Source organism: Gopherus flavomarginatus, chromosome 4 (assembly GCF_025201925.1).
Source record: "Gopherus flavomarginatus isolate rGopFla2 chromosome 4, rGopFla2.mat.asm, whole genome shotgun sequence".
NCBI classification, from domain to species: Eukaryota; Metazoa; Chordata; order Testudines; family Testudinidae; genus Gopherus; species Gopherus flavomarginatus.
Window position 1 is genome coordinate 175,680,965 of NC_066620.1, and position 15,142 is coordinate 175,696,106.

General features: G+C 46.2%; 1 protein-coding gene across 3 annotated transcripts in view; it reads left to right on the forward strand.

The window, feature by feature from the left end:
• The window catches only part of CSMD1 (CUB and Sushi multiple domains 1), a 1,994,958-nt gene that overhangs the window by 1,885,607 nt on the left and 94,209 nt on the right, over positions 1-15,142 (forward strand). For 2 of the 3 annotated variants that reach the window (XM_050950505.1, XM_050950506.1), the window contains exon 54: positions 14,647-14,820. The exons of the other annotated variant lie outside the window; for it this stretch is intronic. In XM_050950505.1, coding sequence (XP_050806462.1) covers positions 14,647-14,820 — 174 coding nt within the window. The remainder of the gene's footprint in view (positions 1-14,646; positions 14,821-15,142) is intronic. 3 annotated transcript variants of the gene reach the window in all.

A 15,142-nucleotide genomic window follows, 5' to 3' on the forward strand; every position in this document is an offset into this window, starting at 1 on the left:
TCTGAAAATCAACCTCAAACTTGATTAAATTACAAGTCTCTGAAAAATATTGTTTCCATATGTTCATTAAAGGTTTGATAGGGCTAACAGCAAAATTCTCTGAACATTCCATCTCCACTGAGCATTCTCCAGTCCACATTACTGTCCCAACCATACTCAGTTAGCTCTTTCCCTGTGTTGCTCATTGACTGTGTTTCAGCCCAGGACAGAGGAAGACGTTTCGGCAGTTACTCTTCCCAGTTTCTAAAGCATCCAATGGCACCAGAAATTAGAGTAGAAAAAGACTGTATCTCTTGTGCTCTCTATGCTCCCTTTGAATCATTGGAACCCGCTCAGCATGGAGGAAGAGGAGCAGAAAGGAGCCATAGCTGAGGGAAAAGGTAGAAGGGCAGATGGAGGTTGTAGTCAATGAGCTTGATGGGGTAGAGGATGCTTGGTTGTGCCACTCCTGGTTGGACTGTATTTTTTTATCTCACCTCCATCTCCACTTGCCCCATTCTCGGACCACCATTTGGTGGCCATGATGGCCTCTCTCACCTTGGGGAGACCAGGATCAGCCTACTGGCATTTTGATAATATCTTACTGGAAGATGTGGGTTTTGTGGTGTCCTTCCGAAAGTTTGGCTGGCCTGGAAAGGGCATAGGCACATGTTTCCCTTGAAGCAGCAGTGATGGAATGTAGGAAGGTCCACGACCGGCTTTTTTGCCGTGATTACTCCCGGAGAGCCAGCTGGCAGAGAGATGCAGTAATTGAGCAGTTTGAATGGCATGTCTTGAAGCTGGAGAGGCATCTGCAGAGTGTGCTGGGAGAAGCCAGAGGAGCTCCAAGCCTTCGATGGATCGCAGCTTTGACTTCTTCAGCACCCTGGAGAAAAGGAGTGGGGCTAACAAGCACATTACCTTCCCCCAGTGGGTGACAGCATCCCTCTTACAGATCTGGTGGAGATGCAGGGGAGGGCCAGGGCCTTCTACACTAGCCTCTTCTCCCTGGATCCAACCAATGCCTGTGGAGTACTCTGGGATGGCCTCTTTATGGTCAGCACAGGTGACTGGGTCCAGCTAGAGCTACCACTCACTCTGGCTCAGCTCTTGGAAACCCTTCATCTGTTGCTCATCAATAAATCTCTCGGCATCGACGAGCTGACCATGGAGTTCTACTGTACATTCTTGGATGTCTTTGGCCAGGACCTCACCATCATCTTGGCCGAGTTCTTCAGGATCAGGGTTCTCCTCCTGTCATGATAGTGGCCTGTGCTTGATCTGCTATCCAAGACGGGATCTCCATGACCTTCGGAATTGGTGCCCTATCTTGTTTCTTATCACTGACTACAAAGTCGTAATGAAGGCCATCTCAGTGCAGCAGGGGTCTGTGTTGGCAAATGTGGTCCATCCTGACTGGACCTACAGTGTCCCAAGCTGTATCATCTTTGATAATCTTTATTTGGTCTGGGATCTTCTCAAACTTGGGTGTAGAGATGATCTGTCATTTGCCTGCCTATCCCTGGATAAGGAGCAGGCATTCAACAGGGTGGATAATGGTTATCTCCTGGGATCTCTGTGGGCTTTCGGCTTCAGGCTCCAGTTCATGGGATTTCTCCAATTATTGCATGCTTCCATGGAGTGTTTGGTCTAGCTCAACTGGACTCTGACTGAAACTGTGATCTTCAGTCGACCGGTGCGTCAAGGCTGTCTGCTGTCAGGCTAGCTGTACTATGGCCATTGAGTCCTTCCTCCATCTTCTCTGCAGAAAGTTAATGGGGTTGGTGCTCCATGAGCCAGAGTTGCGGGTGGTCCTGTCAGTATATGCCAATTTTGTGCTCTTTGTGGTCCCATACACGGGTGACCTAGTGCAAGTGGAGGCCTACCAAGCTGTTTACTTGTTGATCTCCTCTGTCTGGGTCAACTGGGTGTAGAGATATTGTTACAGTTACAGTAAAATTGCCCCTTATGGGGTTTTTTGTGGGGGTGGGGGAGTAAGCACCAGCATTGTATATTGCTAATGCTTTTAAATGCACTGAAAAGGATTTTGGGAAGGGTTGAAGATGTAAGTGTAACGTAAAAAAAAAATTGCAGGTTGCAAAAGGCTGAAGAGGGAGGAAGGGAAAAAGGGATGGGTTAACTTGACAATTTAGCTAGACTTGAAGATAAGGAGCAAAACTGCCGCCCCAAGCCAGTGCACATGAACAGACTCTCCAATGCCAAAAAGCTGGAAGCTTGTATCTCAACCCTGACCAGCCATTAACACACACACACAAAAAAAACACTGATATAACGCTGTCCTCGGGAGCCAAAAAATCTTACCACATTATAGGTGAAACCACGTTATATCGAACCTATTTTGATCCACTGGAGTGCACAGCCCTGCCCCGCCTCCCCATAGCACTGCTTTACTGCATTATATCCGAATTTGTGTTATATCAGGTCGTGTTATATCGAGGTAGAGGTGTATATATATTCCTGGCAAATCAGGCTAAAACCTCTTTAAAAAAAATTATGTGCTCCAAAACAATAAAATAATAATAAGTAATAAATATAACCTTAAAGCAGGGCAAAGCACCTGCAAATCATAATAGTTGCACATCACTATTTAAAAGTCTGAGACAGAAATTGGGCTTTGCCACTAGACAGGTGGCAACCGTTACAGTGGGTGATGGGGGAGCAGGTCGTATGTATGGCACCCCCAACTATAAAGAAGAAGAGCACCACATGGGATAATTACAAAAAGGAAAATGACCAGGAGGGGTAGGAGCTAGTTAGGGAGCCTGCCCTCCTTGCTAAATTGGTAGTGGAACAAAGCCTGTGCCCATGGAAAGGGATGGTTCAATGAGAAAAAAACAGGATTGGGCCCAGACAAGCAGGCAGGCAACAAATAAAAAAATCAAAAACAGGTTAAAAGCCCTAAGGGCATAGTGGCAGGAGTAAGGAAAGTAGTAAGTGCAAACATGGGGAATAGTCGGGGATGGGTGGCAGGTGAACTCCCTACCACCTGCGCTTCAGGCCATCCAGTGACACGCGGGTCCACTTCTCTATCTGGCTGTGTCCCTTTTTACCCTCCATCCCTCTGTGCCAGAGAACTGGCACAATGTGGAGGACAGGATGCTTGAGCATGGATGGGACTGCTCTGGTGCCTTTCCCTGTGGGAGCGGAGGCTGGTGCTTAATCAGTTAGCCCTGTCCATGCTCTATGACCAGCTCAACCCCCTGAGCCCAGCCCTGGATTCCCTGGCCCACTTTCTGAGGCTAACTCTGAAGTTCTTTTGGCCAGGACAGCACTGGGTCTCTGCAGGAAGTCTGAGCCTTCCCCTGGAGGAGTGGGGATAGGGCCTGCTCTGCCTCCGCAGTCAGGTCCATGTCCTCTGCATCCAGGCTCTGCAGAGACTCCTTTACGGTGCAGGTAGTCCAATGGGGTATGCATCGGCACACACCTTCCTCCACTGCCTCCAAGGGCTCCAATAAAACTGGCAGCTCTTTTACCTCCATCCGAGGGGTTTTCTGCAGGACCTGCTGGTCTTCTACCAGGGCCTCTTCTAGACCTGGAAATTGGGCTCAGCAAACAGGTCTGAGGCAGCTGCCAAGTGGGAAGATCTCCTCGTGTAGCTTCTTACATAACCCTGAGCTCAGTGTGCAGGTGGCAGAGTACCGCTCAATATGCCAGCAGTCGGTCCTGGCAGGTACCACCAGGATCAGAGACCTCCTAGATTATGACCAGAGGGCCTGGGTGGATTCCTTGGTGCTCATCTGGCGCATAAAGTTCTCCACCCCTCGCACCCCTCAGCACATAGTCCTGGAGATGAGGGCAGCCTTATCACCTGCCTCTTAGGCCTTCCTTACGTGGGTACTGCAGTACGCTGCTCCTGCCCATCCCACACCCCTGGCCCTCTGGATTTTGTCATCAGGCCCTTGCCCTGTGAGCTCCCCCAGCCCTCTATCTGTACACACTTGTACGCCACACCTTTTATTTCCTCACCCTTGTGTCCTGCCCTCCTATGAAGTAGAGGGACCTCCTACCATGTGTGAAGGGTTAGGAGCCCCAATGGGCCAGCCTGAAGTCCACCTTGGTCCCGCACTGCACCCCCAGAGATATTACCTGGTGGCTCCTTCATGGAGCCATGAGCACAGGGGTGTACTTGGCATGGTTCACCCCCATCCCTGACACCTGCCCCTTCTGTGGCATGAGGGAGACCGTGGTGCACATCCATCTTGAGTACAGCAGGCTGCAGCCTGTTTTCTGGCTCCTTCAGAACTGTCTTCTTAGGTTCTGGCTGCACTTTCCCCCACACTTCCTGATTTAGGCATACCCCATCTGTGGCCCCATGAAGTCACAAGACCTCCTTGTCAACCTCCTCCTCGCACTGACCAAGGTGGCCATCTCCCTATCAGGAGTAGGATACTGGATGGGGAGGTGCTCTGGGACCCTTTTCCACTTCTTCCTTTGATCAGGTATCCAGGCAAAGTTCCTCTGGGCCATGTCTGCTGGCTACCTGAATGCTTTCGAGGAGGAGTGGACGTTGTGTCAAGTTCTCTGCTCAGCGTTCCCCTCTGGCTCTATGCTTTCGACCCTTTGACCTCAGTCCTGTCCCTGTTGTTCATTATTTGGCTCCTCCCCTTAGGCTGCGGGGAGGGGCCTTTGTGAGTGGGTTTGTGCCCATCCATCTCCAGATTCTCATTAGGTACTCACTTCATGCACTCTGTCACACTTCTCCTTAAGTAAGTTAGATGCTGTTGCGTGCCTCCTCTCATCTTGGCCTGAATGTTGAAGGTTAGCAATATCAACACCAATATATAAGAGAAGGGACAGGTACAAGCTGCAAATAATTGTCTGTCTGTCTGTCTACAAACATATGTGGCACGTGTGTCCATCTAAGCACTTCCCAATAATTAAAAACTACTAACAATGTATTTCTTTCTTTCCGGGAGTAGGAGAAGTAATTTGATTAGATTATTGGACAAATATTTTGTTTTTTTTATTTTTGTGATAGTGTTTGGGTGTGATAAGAATTAATCAAGGGAAAGCTAAGTCAAAGAGATGAGTTTTTCATTCTGGTTTGACTGCTGAGAGTTGTGTCACACTTCTTTCTGTGGGCAATGGCCTCCACAGACTTGGTCCATTTCCTATGAAAGATTGGTCTCCTGCATGTTGTGTCCTAGCTGATTAGGAGCTACTGGATGAATCACACAGACACTATATGGTTTTAAAGTATGATCACACAGATCACTGAGAAACTGCTGAGCTTCAGTTCATCTGCAAATTTGACACCATCAGCTCAGGATTGAACAAAGACTGTGAATGGCTTGCCAATTACAGAACCAGTTTCTCCTCTCTTGGTTTTCACACCTCAACTGCTAGAACAGGGCCTCATCCTCCCTGATTGAACTGACCTCGTTATCTCTAGCTTGCTTGCTAGCATATATATACCTGCCCCTGGAAATTTCCATTACATGCATCTGAGGAAGTGGGTATTCACCCACGAAAGCTCATGCTCCAGAACGTCTGTTAGTCTATAAGGTGCCACAGGATTCTTTGCTGATTTAATCCTGCAGCTCAGAGAATAGAGCATGCAGCTTTTGTGTTTGTAGCTAACTGAACTTCCTAGTTAAAACCAAATCCTGGAGTGGACTCAGTTGACCCAGCTGCTATACTTGGTACTCTGAAAGACCAGCACCAATCACAGAATGCATTTTCCATAAACAATACTTCCCTCGTTTCTCCCCCAAACTTTAAATTAAATAATAGTTATTACATTCACCTATTTGAAATTCTTCCAACTTATAAATGAAACACAAAAAGCATAAAATAAATGTCAAAAGTTGGATGATAAATTAACATGTCTGCAGAAAGAAAGCCATTTATGTTATATAGTCCTTCAAATGCACTGGAGTTTGATGGCTACTTCTTTTTGGGTAATCATGATTACTTGGTCGAGCAGTGTCCCTTCAGGTGCTCTACTGTAGATGAGTTTGCATTCTTGCACCTCTGATCAGAAATTTTAGATAGCAGTGCCCATTTGGCCCACACATGCTCTGTCCCTGATTCATGCCTTACATCAAGACAATATAGCATCATACAGGCAAATTGCCCTCAGTTCCTTTCAGCCACCCTTGTCCTGAGATGGTGTGATTAGCAGTCCGAATCAAATATCAGTTTGCTTTGTAATTTTATAGTTGATGATAGAGTTTCCATTCTTTGTTTCAAAGTAGAATTTCCGTTTTCTCCATTCCCCATTTTCTTCTTTTTTCTCATTTTTTCTTTTAATTTCTTACACCTTTCTTTTTCTCCCTAACAATGCTGACATCTTCCCTCCCCTGCTTACTGGGGAATACCCCCTGTCAAGGATTATGCCTGACTGCCCTGGGTTCAAACACTGCCTCTCCTGCAGAGAGGCAGTATCAATCAGCGATGGACACTTGTTCTATATCCGGTGCCTTGGAGAGGCTCACATTCCGGAGAAGTGCAGCTTCTGCCAAAAAGGTCAGGACAAAGAAGAGCCACAAGCAAAAAATTTAATTCTTAATGGTGGAGAGTTCCCTTAGACCAGCCTCTGATCCAGATCCTGGTTCTCCTTGTGAACTATGGTCAACCCAGAGACCATCAACTTCCAAGGAAGGGGTGCCTAAGAAAAAATCTACTGACTCCCCTCACAAGGCTCCTAATTAAAGGGCTGCAGGCCCCTGATATCAAGGCTTGTTTGGCCAATGGAGCTCCCTGGCAAGATCAGCCACTTCCTCACTGATGGTATTGGCAGCATCGCAGCATGGCATTCATAAGACACCCGAGGAACCATGAGTAAGTACCGTAACAAAACCAAAAGACTCATGTGACACTGGATCAAAAGAGAAAGTGACTGTACCATCTCTACAAAACTGGCAGGCAACAGTACCAAGAGATTCCAGTGAGCCTGGTTCTGGTGCCCGTTGCATGAGAGACCTCAGCCTACTCCACCAATTCCCTCGATACCAGTGAGCCTGCAGTGGCAAAACCTAGGAGTACTGACCCTCACTGCAGTACCAGAGAAGTTTCATTTCTCCAGGGATCTATAGGTAACTGAGATGCCAGAATCTCTGCTACTCGGTATCGGCTCTGCTATTCCAACTGCATCCCAATCACTGGGATCACACTCTGCACTGGGACACTCACCACCAGCTTCCCTGTCAGCCCCACCATTCTCCAGAGAAGAGGCAGACAGTGAGGAGGATGGAAATCTTTCCTTACCTCATACCACAGCTCACCTAAACAACATCTGGGGACATCCAAAGTGCACCCACATTTGGCGTTTCAACCCACCTGGTGAGGACATCCATGGATGCCACCATCCATGCTGTTTTCTCTGCTACAGTAGATATACTGGGATCCTTGGGCAGCTTACAGTCATCATCTATCTAAGGAAGCATTGGGCAACCTGCGGCCTGCAGGCCGCATCCGGCTCACCAGAGTAATCTGCTGGTGGGCCACCAGACAGTGTGTTTACATTTGCACAGCCACCCGCAGCTTCCAGTGGCCGCAGTTTGCCATTCCCGGCCAATGGGACCTGCAGGAAGCGGTACAGGCTGCAGGGACATGCTGGCTGCTGCTTCCTGCAGCTCCCATTAGCCAGGAAATGGACCTGATAGTACTCGACTACATATTCAGTCACTGGGGAACCCTAACAATAGACTTGGTTGCTACTTACCTGGACAAGAAATACCCCTATTATTGCTCCAGAAACAGACTGAGGAAACAGTCACTCGGAAAAGCTTTTCTCCTCCAATGGAACAGAGAGTTTCGGTATGCGTTTCCTCTGTTCCCTCTTCTCATTTCACATAAGCCACCAAACAGTCAACAGATAAGACCTTTTGGTCAACATTGACCTGGGCTGAATAGATGATCCAGAATTGACAAATTTACAATATGGCTAAAATATGGTCTTACCCATAAGAGTGGAAAGTCGGGGTTGGTTCTTATTGTTGGGGTAAGGTCAGCAAGCTTGTATTGCCATTATGCCTTCTGAATTGTAGTTTTTTTCTTCTTAAATAGAGATCTTCAGTTTCTAGAGCTAACAATCCTATATCATTTGTAAGGAAACAAATCTTAAAAACTGGAAAATATTATAAAAAGCAGTAATACACTGACCTGTGTTGATACTGCTGAAAATATCCAGTCCAAATATTCAGTACCTTAATGATTTCCATCTTTGGTACCGAGATCTCATTTTACCAGGGCATATTTGAAATAATTATAACTAGGATATTATGTATGTTATGGGGGTGGGGGAATTGGGGAATTGGGGAATAGAGAAGAGGGTTAGGTCAGATTTGTAATGCACCAGTTGCATGACATGATGCTATTAAAAGTGACCTTAGAATTTAAAAAAAATCCTGACGGCTACTTAAAATACATAAAAGCTCTCTGACTATATATAAAAGCTTTGAAGGGATTGAAAAATACTATAATACCAAAATTGCCTGCCTTGTCGTCTTTTTATATTTTCCAGCACTTGTAGTTCTTATGCTAGCTCAAGAACTGTAGTGTTGATCTCTCAATAGGTCAGTGATGTACAACAACAATAATGGTGATGTGCTAGGGTTATACTCAGTGTTTGAGACCTTTCATTTCTGAAAGACATCACAAAAAGCAGCATCTGTCAAGAGTAATGAGGGGTATAAACAGGAGCAGAGTGACTGGAAATGTGCATCTGTTGAAAAAGACAATAATCTAAACGCAAATGACGTTCACTTTCAGAATTTTTATAGGAGACTTCAATTTTATGTTGCAAGAGCCTACTGTATATCATCGATGGTCTCAGGAAACATCGCCCTTAAAATATAATATTATTAAGTAGATATCGTGTTCTATGATTTCCGATGTGTTGGAAATTGGCTTGTTTATTGAAACTCTAAAACCTTGATAATCTGTAGTAGTTTTAAAAGATAGAAGCAATTGAGCTAGCATACAACACTTCCTGTATAATAGCTAGATGTTATTGTGACAAAGTGGGAATTTTCTGCAATATTTTTATGAATCATATGTGGGTCTCAGTTTCCCCTATATTATACATGGCATCCACCTAAGGGGAAAGGCAGTAAAGGTTGATGTGCTCTCTGGGTAGGCTAAGAGACATAGGTATGTATGTCACCTGGCTGTTGGAGCCCAAAGGATTAATTGAAAGAGACTGGCTGAGGCTGACCCCATATCGCTGGAGAAACTAAGACAATGGCAAATCCAGTCATCAGGACATTGACACCTAGAAACCAATGACCAAAAGGGAGATGTATTTCCTCGCCTCTTAGCACAGAAGATGAGGAAAGATGCCAGTTCGAGAACAAAAGACTAGGAAGGTGTGAGGTGGTGGGTATGAGACGTAACTGCTGGAAGGAGTCTGGGCTCTCATCTGGGAACTGACCAAGGAGGTCAGACTGAGAGAGGCATAGAGCTTGAACAATAGGGTTTATTGCAGCTTTGTTGGACTGTGGGCTAACCAGAATGGTGTATGCTTTAACTAAGGTTTCCATGTGTCTAGTTTTCGACCAGAATGCCCAGTCAAAAAGGGACCCTGGTGGCTCCAGTCAGCACCACTGACCGGGACGATAAAAGTCCAGTCAGCAGCACAGGGGCCTAAGGCAGGCTCACTGGCTACCATGGCTCTGCACGGCTCCCTGAACAGTAGCATTTACCTGCTTTGACTCCTACACATAGGAGCAACTAGGGGGCTTTACACACTGCCCCTGTCCCAAGCACTGGCTCTGCAGCTCCCATTGGCCAGGAACTGTGGCCAGCGGGAGCTGGGGGCGGTGCCTGTGGATGGGGCAGCGCGCAGAGACGCCTGTCCGTGCATCTGCATAGGAGCTGGAGAGGGGACATGTCGCAGCTTCTGGGAGCTGCCTGAGGTAAGCGCTGCCCGAAGCCTGCACCCCTGGCCCCCTACCTGTGCCCCAACCTCTGCCCCAGCCATCATTATCCATCCTCTTAACCCCTCAATCCCAGCCCAGAGCACCCTTCCACACTCCAATCCCCTCATTCCCAGCCCCACCCCAGAGCCCATACCCCCATCCAGAGCCCTCACCCACCCTGAACCCTCCATCCCAGCCCAAAGTCCCCTTCTTCAACCCAAGCCCCTCATCCCTGGACCCACCTCGGAGCCTACACTCCCAGCCAGAGCCCTCATCTCCTCTTGCATCCCAACCCACTGCCTCAGCCCAGAGCCTCCTTCCACACCCTTAATTTCTCATTTCTGGCCCTACCGTTGAGCCTGCACCCCCAGCCAGAGTCCTCACCCCCTCCCACACCCTTTGCTCCAGCCCAGTGAAAATGATCGAGTGAGTGAGGGTGGGGAGAGCAAGTGACAGAGGGAGGGGGGATGGATGAGTGGAGGCAGGGCCTGGAGAAGGGGCGGGGCTTCAGGAGAGGGGCAGGGCAGGGGAAGGGCTAGAGTGTTTGATTTTGGACAAGTAGAAAGTTGGAAACCTTAGCTTCAACCTCCATTTCTCTATGCTAATCTAAGGACTTCCTATGTTGTGTTCCACCTGACTAATAAATCCTACTTCTTTTGACAACACTGTTTGCATGTCACTGTGAATACTTGATGAGGTGCCTTAATCACTGAAGAGTATACAAGTCTCTCTCAGGAGTCTGTCTCAGTTGGAATAACTGAGCAGAGCTCACCATCTGAAGCAAGAATGATGAAGCCCTGAGGTTCAGTCAAGGAGGCAGTGATGCTGCAAGGCTTACCCTGGAGGAAGACCTTTGGGGGTCAGTCACTGAAGGGGTTCCTCCTTGAAATTATTCCATAGCTTAAGGCATAGCACTGGTTTGTGGATCCGTGATAGTACATAGTTAGATTTTTAGGGCCAGATCCTCAGGTGGCATAAATCACTATGGTTCTGTTGATTTTGGTAAGGCTGATTTACACTAGTTGAGGATCTGGCCTTTAATCCTTTGTAGAAGGAAACTCACATTGACATCCAAGAAATTGTTCCTGATGTTGAAAATGGTCTTGGGCAGTTAGACACCCAGTAAAAATAAAAGGAAACACATATTAATTTTTTCAAGTAAAATGCAAAGAAATAAAAAATGCAACAAACAAGCTGTTTAAATGAATACAATCATTTTTACTGACACAATGTCAAAGAGATGCAAATATACGTCTGTGTTGTTTTCTGCTTTTAACTTCTTTCTTTTTTCATTTTTTTTTCCATTTTGTCACAGAAATAGGCCAGTGCCTGACCATAAAATAAGAGTACAAAAGTTATAAGTGTACTCTAAAAATATAGTTCCTAGTAGTTGTATCCTGTATGAACTATGGAACAAATTAATAGAAGAAAATGCTTTCTTATGCAACACATGATTTATATGTGGAACTCATTACTGTAAGATAATATTGAGGATGATGTCTTTAGCAAGATTCTAAAAACAGTGAACATTTGTGTAAATAATAGGAACACCAATTACATTAGAATAAATATATGTAAGGAATATTTCTTTTCATAACTGGTCTACTACTGGGTTTCTTAAACTTTTTCTTAAGGCATCTGATACTGTCTGCTCTTAAACACAAGATACTAGATATAAATGGATCACTGATCTGGTCCCATGTGGCATTCCAGTTTATTATAAAGCACTTCTGAACTTGATTTAACTATTTTCCCTTCTCTCTCTCTCTCTCTCTCTCTCTCTCTCTCTCTCTCTCTCTCTCTCTCACACACACACACACACACACACACACACACACACACACACACACACACACACACACACACACACACACACACACACACACACACACACACACACCCCTACCTCTCTCCTGGGCTCTGGTTCCTTCCCCTTTGTGCTGCTTTTCACAGAATTTCCAGGGATTCCCCAAGTACCATAAAGAGCAGAGCAAAAAGTCCCTGTATATCTTACTGACTCAATTCAGATTTGGCTCTCTGAATTAAAGCAGTTAATGAATAGATATTCTAGATATTCATTTCTTTAATATTTATTAACCTCTATCAGTGTGTTTCATGCTATACAAATCAGAGCAAGTCACAACCCAGGGCCAGCATCTTGAGACATGCATAACTTTGACTGGATGAGTAGTTCCATTGACCACAAGATTTACAATTAGATACAATGCACAGTAGTGCAATTCTAAACTATTGTTTATAACAGTGGCATCCTCTATGAGCATAGCAACAAATTTAGCCCTTAGGCACTTAGGCCTTGTCTACATTGGCAAGTTACTGTGCAGTACAGCAGCTTTTTGCAGTATAACTCCCGAGGTGCACACACTCAGGGTCATCCTTAGGCATATACAGCATACGCAGCTGCATACAGCATCATGAAATTTGGGCTACCAAATTGCCTGAAATTTCATGGTGCCCTAGGCAGCCGCATGCTGCATATGTGGTAGCACCAGCCCCGGTGACTAGCCCTATCCTTCAGCTGGCACCCCCTACAAGGGGCAAGGCAGGTCCCTGGGGGCGTGTGGGGCCCTGGACAACTCCCGCTGCCCTGCCTCTTACCCTTTTCCCTCTGCTCCACTCCCGGCCTGCCCGCTTTCCACCTCACCAGCGGTAGGAAGCAGAGCACTGTGACTGAGAGCTGACGGAGTAGAGCGGACTGGGGCCGGGCTGCTCCGCTTCCTGCTACTACCGGTGAGTGGGGGATCCCTTCCCCCAAACCCTCTCCTCTGAGGGACTTGGCTGGGGCCAGGGCAAGGGAAGTGGAGCAGGCTGTTCCCTGGCCCCCGCTAATCCCCTGGGCCACTCTGGGCCTGTGGGGCCCCCAAAAGTGGCTCCCTACGGCTCCTGCCTCCTAGGCCCTGCATAGGGCACCCAAATGGCTAGGGACAGCCCTGCACACACTGCCAGCCTACTTAGTGTGCAGAACTCCTCAGTTGCAGGATTGCAAAAAAAGCCCACCTTGATGAGAGTCATAAGCCTTAAAGCGCAGAGGCTCCTACAGTGTATTGGCAGTATAAACATATTACAGCACAGAAAGCAATCAGTTGGCCACTGGAAGAGCCCCATAATCCCTCAAATGGCTGCTCTGCTCATTGTTTTGAAGTCGGCTTCTCTGGGGATATGCTCCCCTCCCCTTTCAAAGCAGCATTTCTGACAGCCCTTGCATGCTGTGCTGATCTGCTCCGGGACACAAAGCAAACCATTAATGTGGAATGCTTGTGCTGTTGAACACAGAGGCAGGCGTGTGTGTGTGTGTGAGAGAGAGAGAGAGAGAGGGCTGAGAGGGCTGGGGCTGATGTTGGGGTTTCCCACTCCCCCTGCTCAGGTTTTCTGCCACCTCAAACGGCGAAAAGAAAAAAAAAGCCGATTGGCGGCACTTTGGCGGCAGCTCAGTCGCGCTGCTCCATTCTTCGGCGGCAGTTTAGCAGTGGATCCTTCACTCTCTCTCTTCCTCTTTGGTGGCAGCTCAAAGAGAAAGAGAGTATCCCACCCAAGGACCAGGACGGGCCACTCCAATAGTGGATGGAGTACTGCCCCTTTGTATTGGCCGCCCCAAATACCTGCTTCCTTAGCTGGTGCCTGGATCCGGCCCTGTCCCGCCTCAGGACTGGTTGCTTCCTGTTGCTGGCTGAACAGCAAGACTCTCTCAGTCCCCCAAAACACACTATCTCCCCTGCCCTCCATATACACATACACTCCCTGTCCCACACTCTGCTTTCCCCTACACTTCAGTTGAAAAGCAGCTGGCAATGTAGTAGGTTGCCCATGGAACAATGGAATTGGGAAACCTGCATCGTGTGACACTGTGTCTACCCTATGAGGCATTGCAAACTCTTCTCAAAGCACCCTGCAGCCAGCTGCACAGTGGGATAGCAACCACAATGCACTGCTGTCTGCCATTGCAAGAGCTGCTAATGTGAATGCGCTCCACCATCACAAAGGGTACAGTGTGGACATGCAACCATGGTTTAATTCCATCTCTTTAATAAAAGTGATGTAACTTGTTCAGAAACTTGCCCGTGTAGACATACCCATAGTTAATGTTAAACATATGCATAAGTCTCTGCAGGATAGAATTCCTTATGAGAAGACACAAACCAAAGTACTTTATTAATTATTATTATTATTTCCTTACATTCATAAAATCTATTTGAAATAATATTTGGCAGAATAGATCCAAAACTTTCTGGTAGATAAAATCAGATTTTATGTTACTAAGGTTAGTACTGGGTTCTGACTCCTCCCTTAAATCAACATTATTTAAAATCCTACTATTTAAGAGGCTTGTGTTTCTGATGTGTTAAATAAAATCTGCGCTGATTGGAGTACAGGATTCTGTCACTACAACACTTGGAATCATTCAAGAGAAGGAGGAGTGACTTTGTTTTAAACGATCTCGTTTAAAGATATCAGATCTGCCTAAATTATGCTATCTATCTAAGTATACTCATGTATATTCATATTAATTTTATTGTACAGTGGTTAAAATTAAAGTAAAATATAGATACTGCACATTTTCTGAAATTTTTTCAACATTTCTTGTAAAGAAATAGAAAAATCTCCACAAATTTATCTTCTATTTCCTTCAATTTATTACTTTACCAGTACATAAATAGAAAGTATGACTAAATTTCAAGTTAAAAAAGAAGTGGTTAAAAAATGCAAGCAATACCATAGACCTGCACATTTCAGTTTAGATGTTAGTCTGTTTGTTTCATTTTAACAGCGATCACATGTGGACATCCTGGGAACCCAGCTCATGGAGTCACTAATGGAAGCGAGTTCAATTTGAATGATGTTGTAAACTTTACTTGTGGCACTGGGTATTTACTTCAAGGTGCGACTCGAGCACAGTGCCGGAGCAATGGACAATGGAGCAGCCCTTTACCTACTTGCCGAGGTAAGAAATATTTCCATTCAGCATTTCCTGTTTGAGGACTTACTCCAAATAGGATTCTTTCCACTGAATTCATAAACCTTTGGATCAAGTTCTAAACCTTGAACTTTTAGGGCTTGAGAATCCTCTGCACCTGAGCTCTGCTCTGACACACTGAAAAAGGGAGGCGGTCAGGGAAGCAATAGTGGCTTCCTGATTCTCAGGCATCGAGCCCCACTTGTCATTAAGGTTCCATTATGTCACTTATCTAAGTCCTAAACAGAGAGAATTCTCCTGAGGCAATATGACTGCTTCCAGCAATATAAAGTATACTTAGCACTGCATA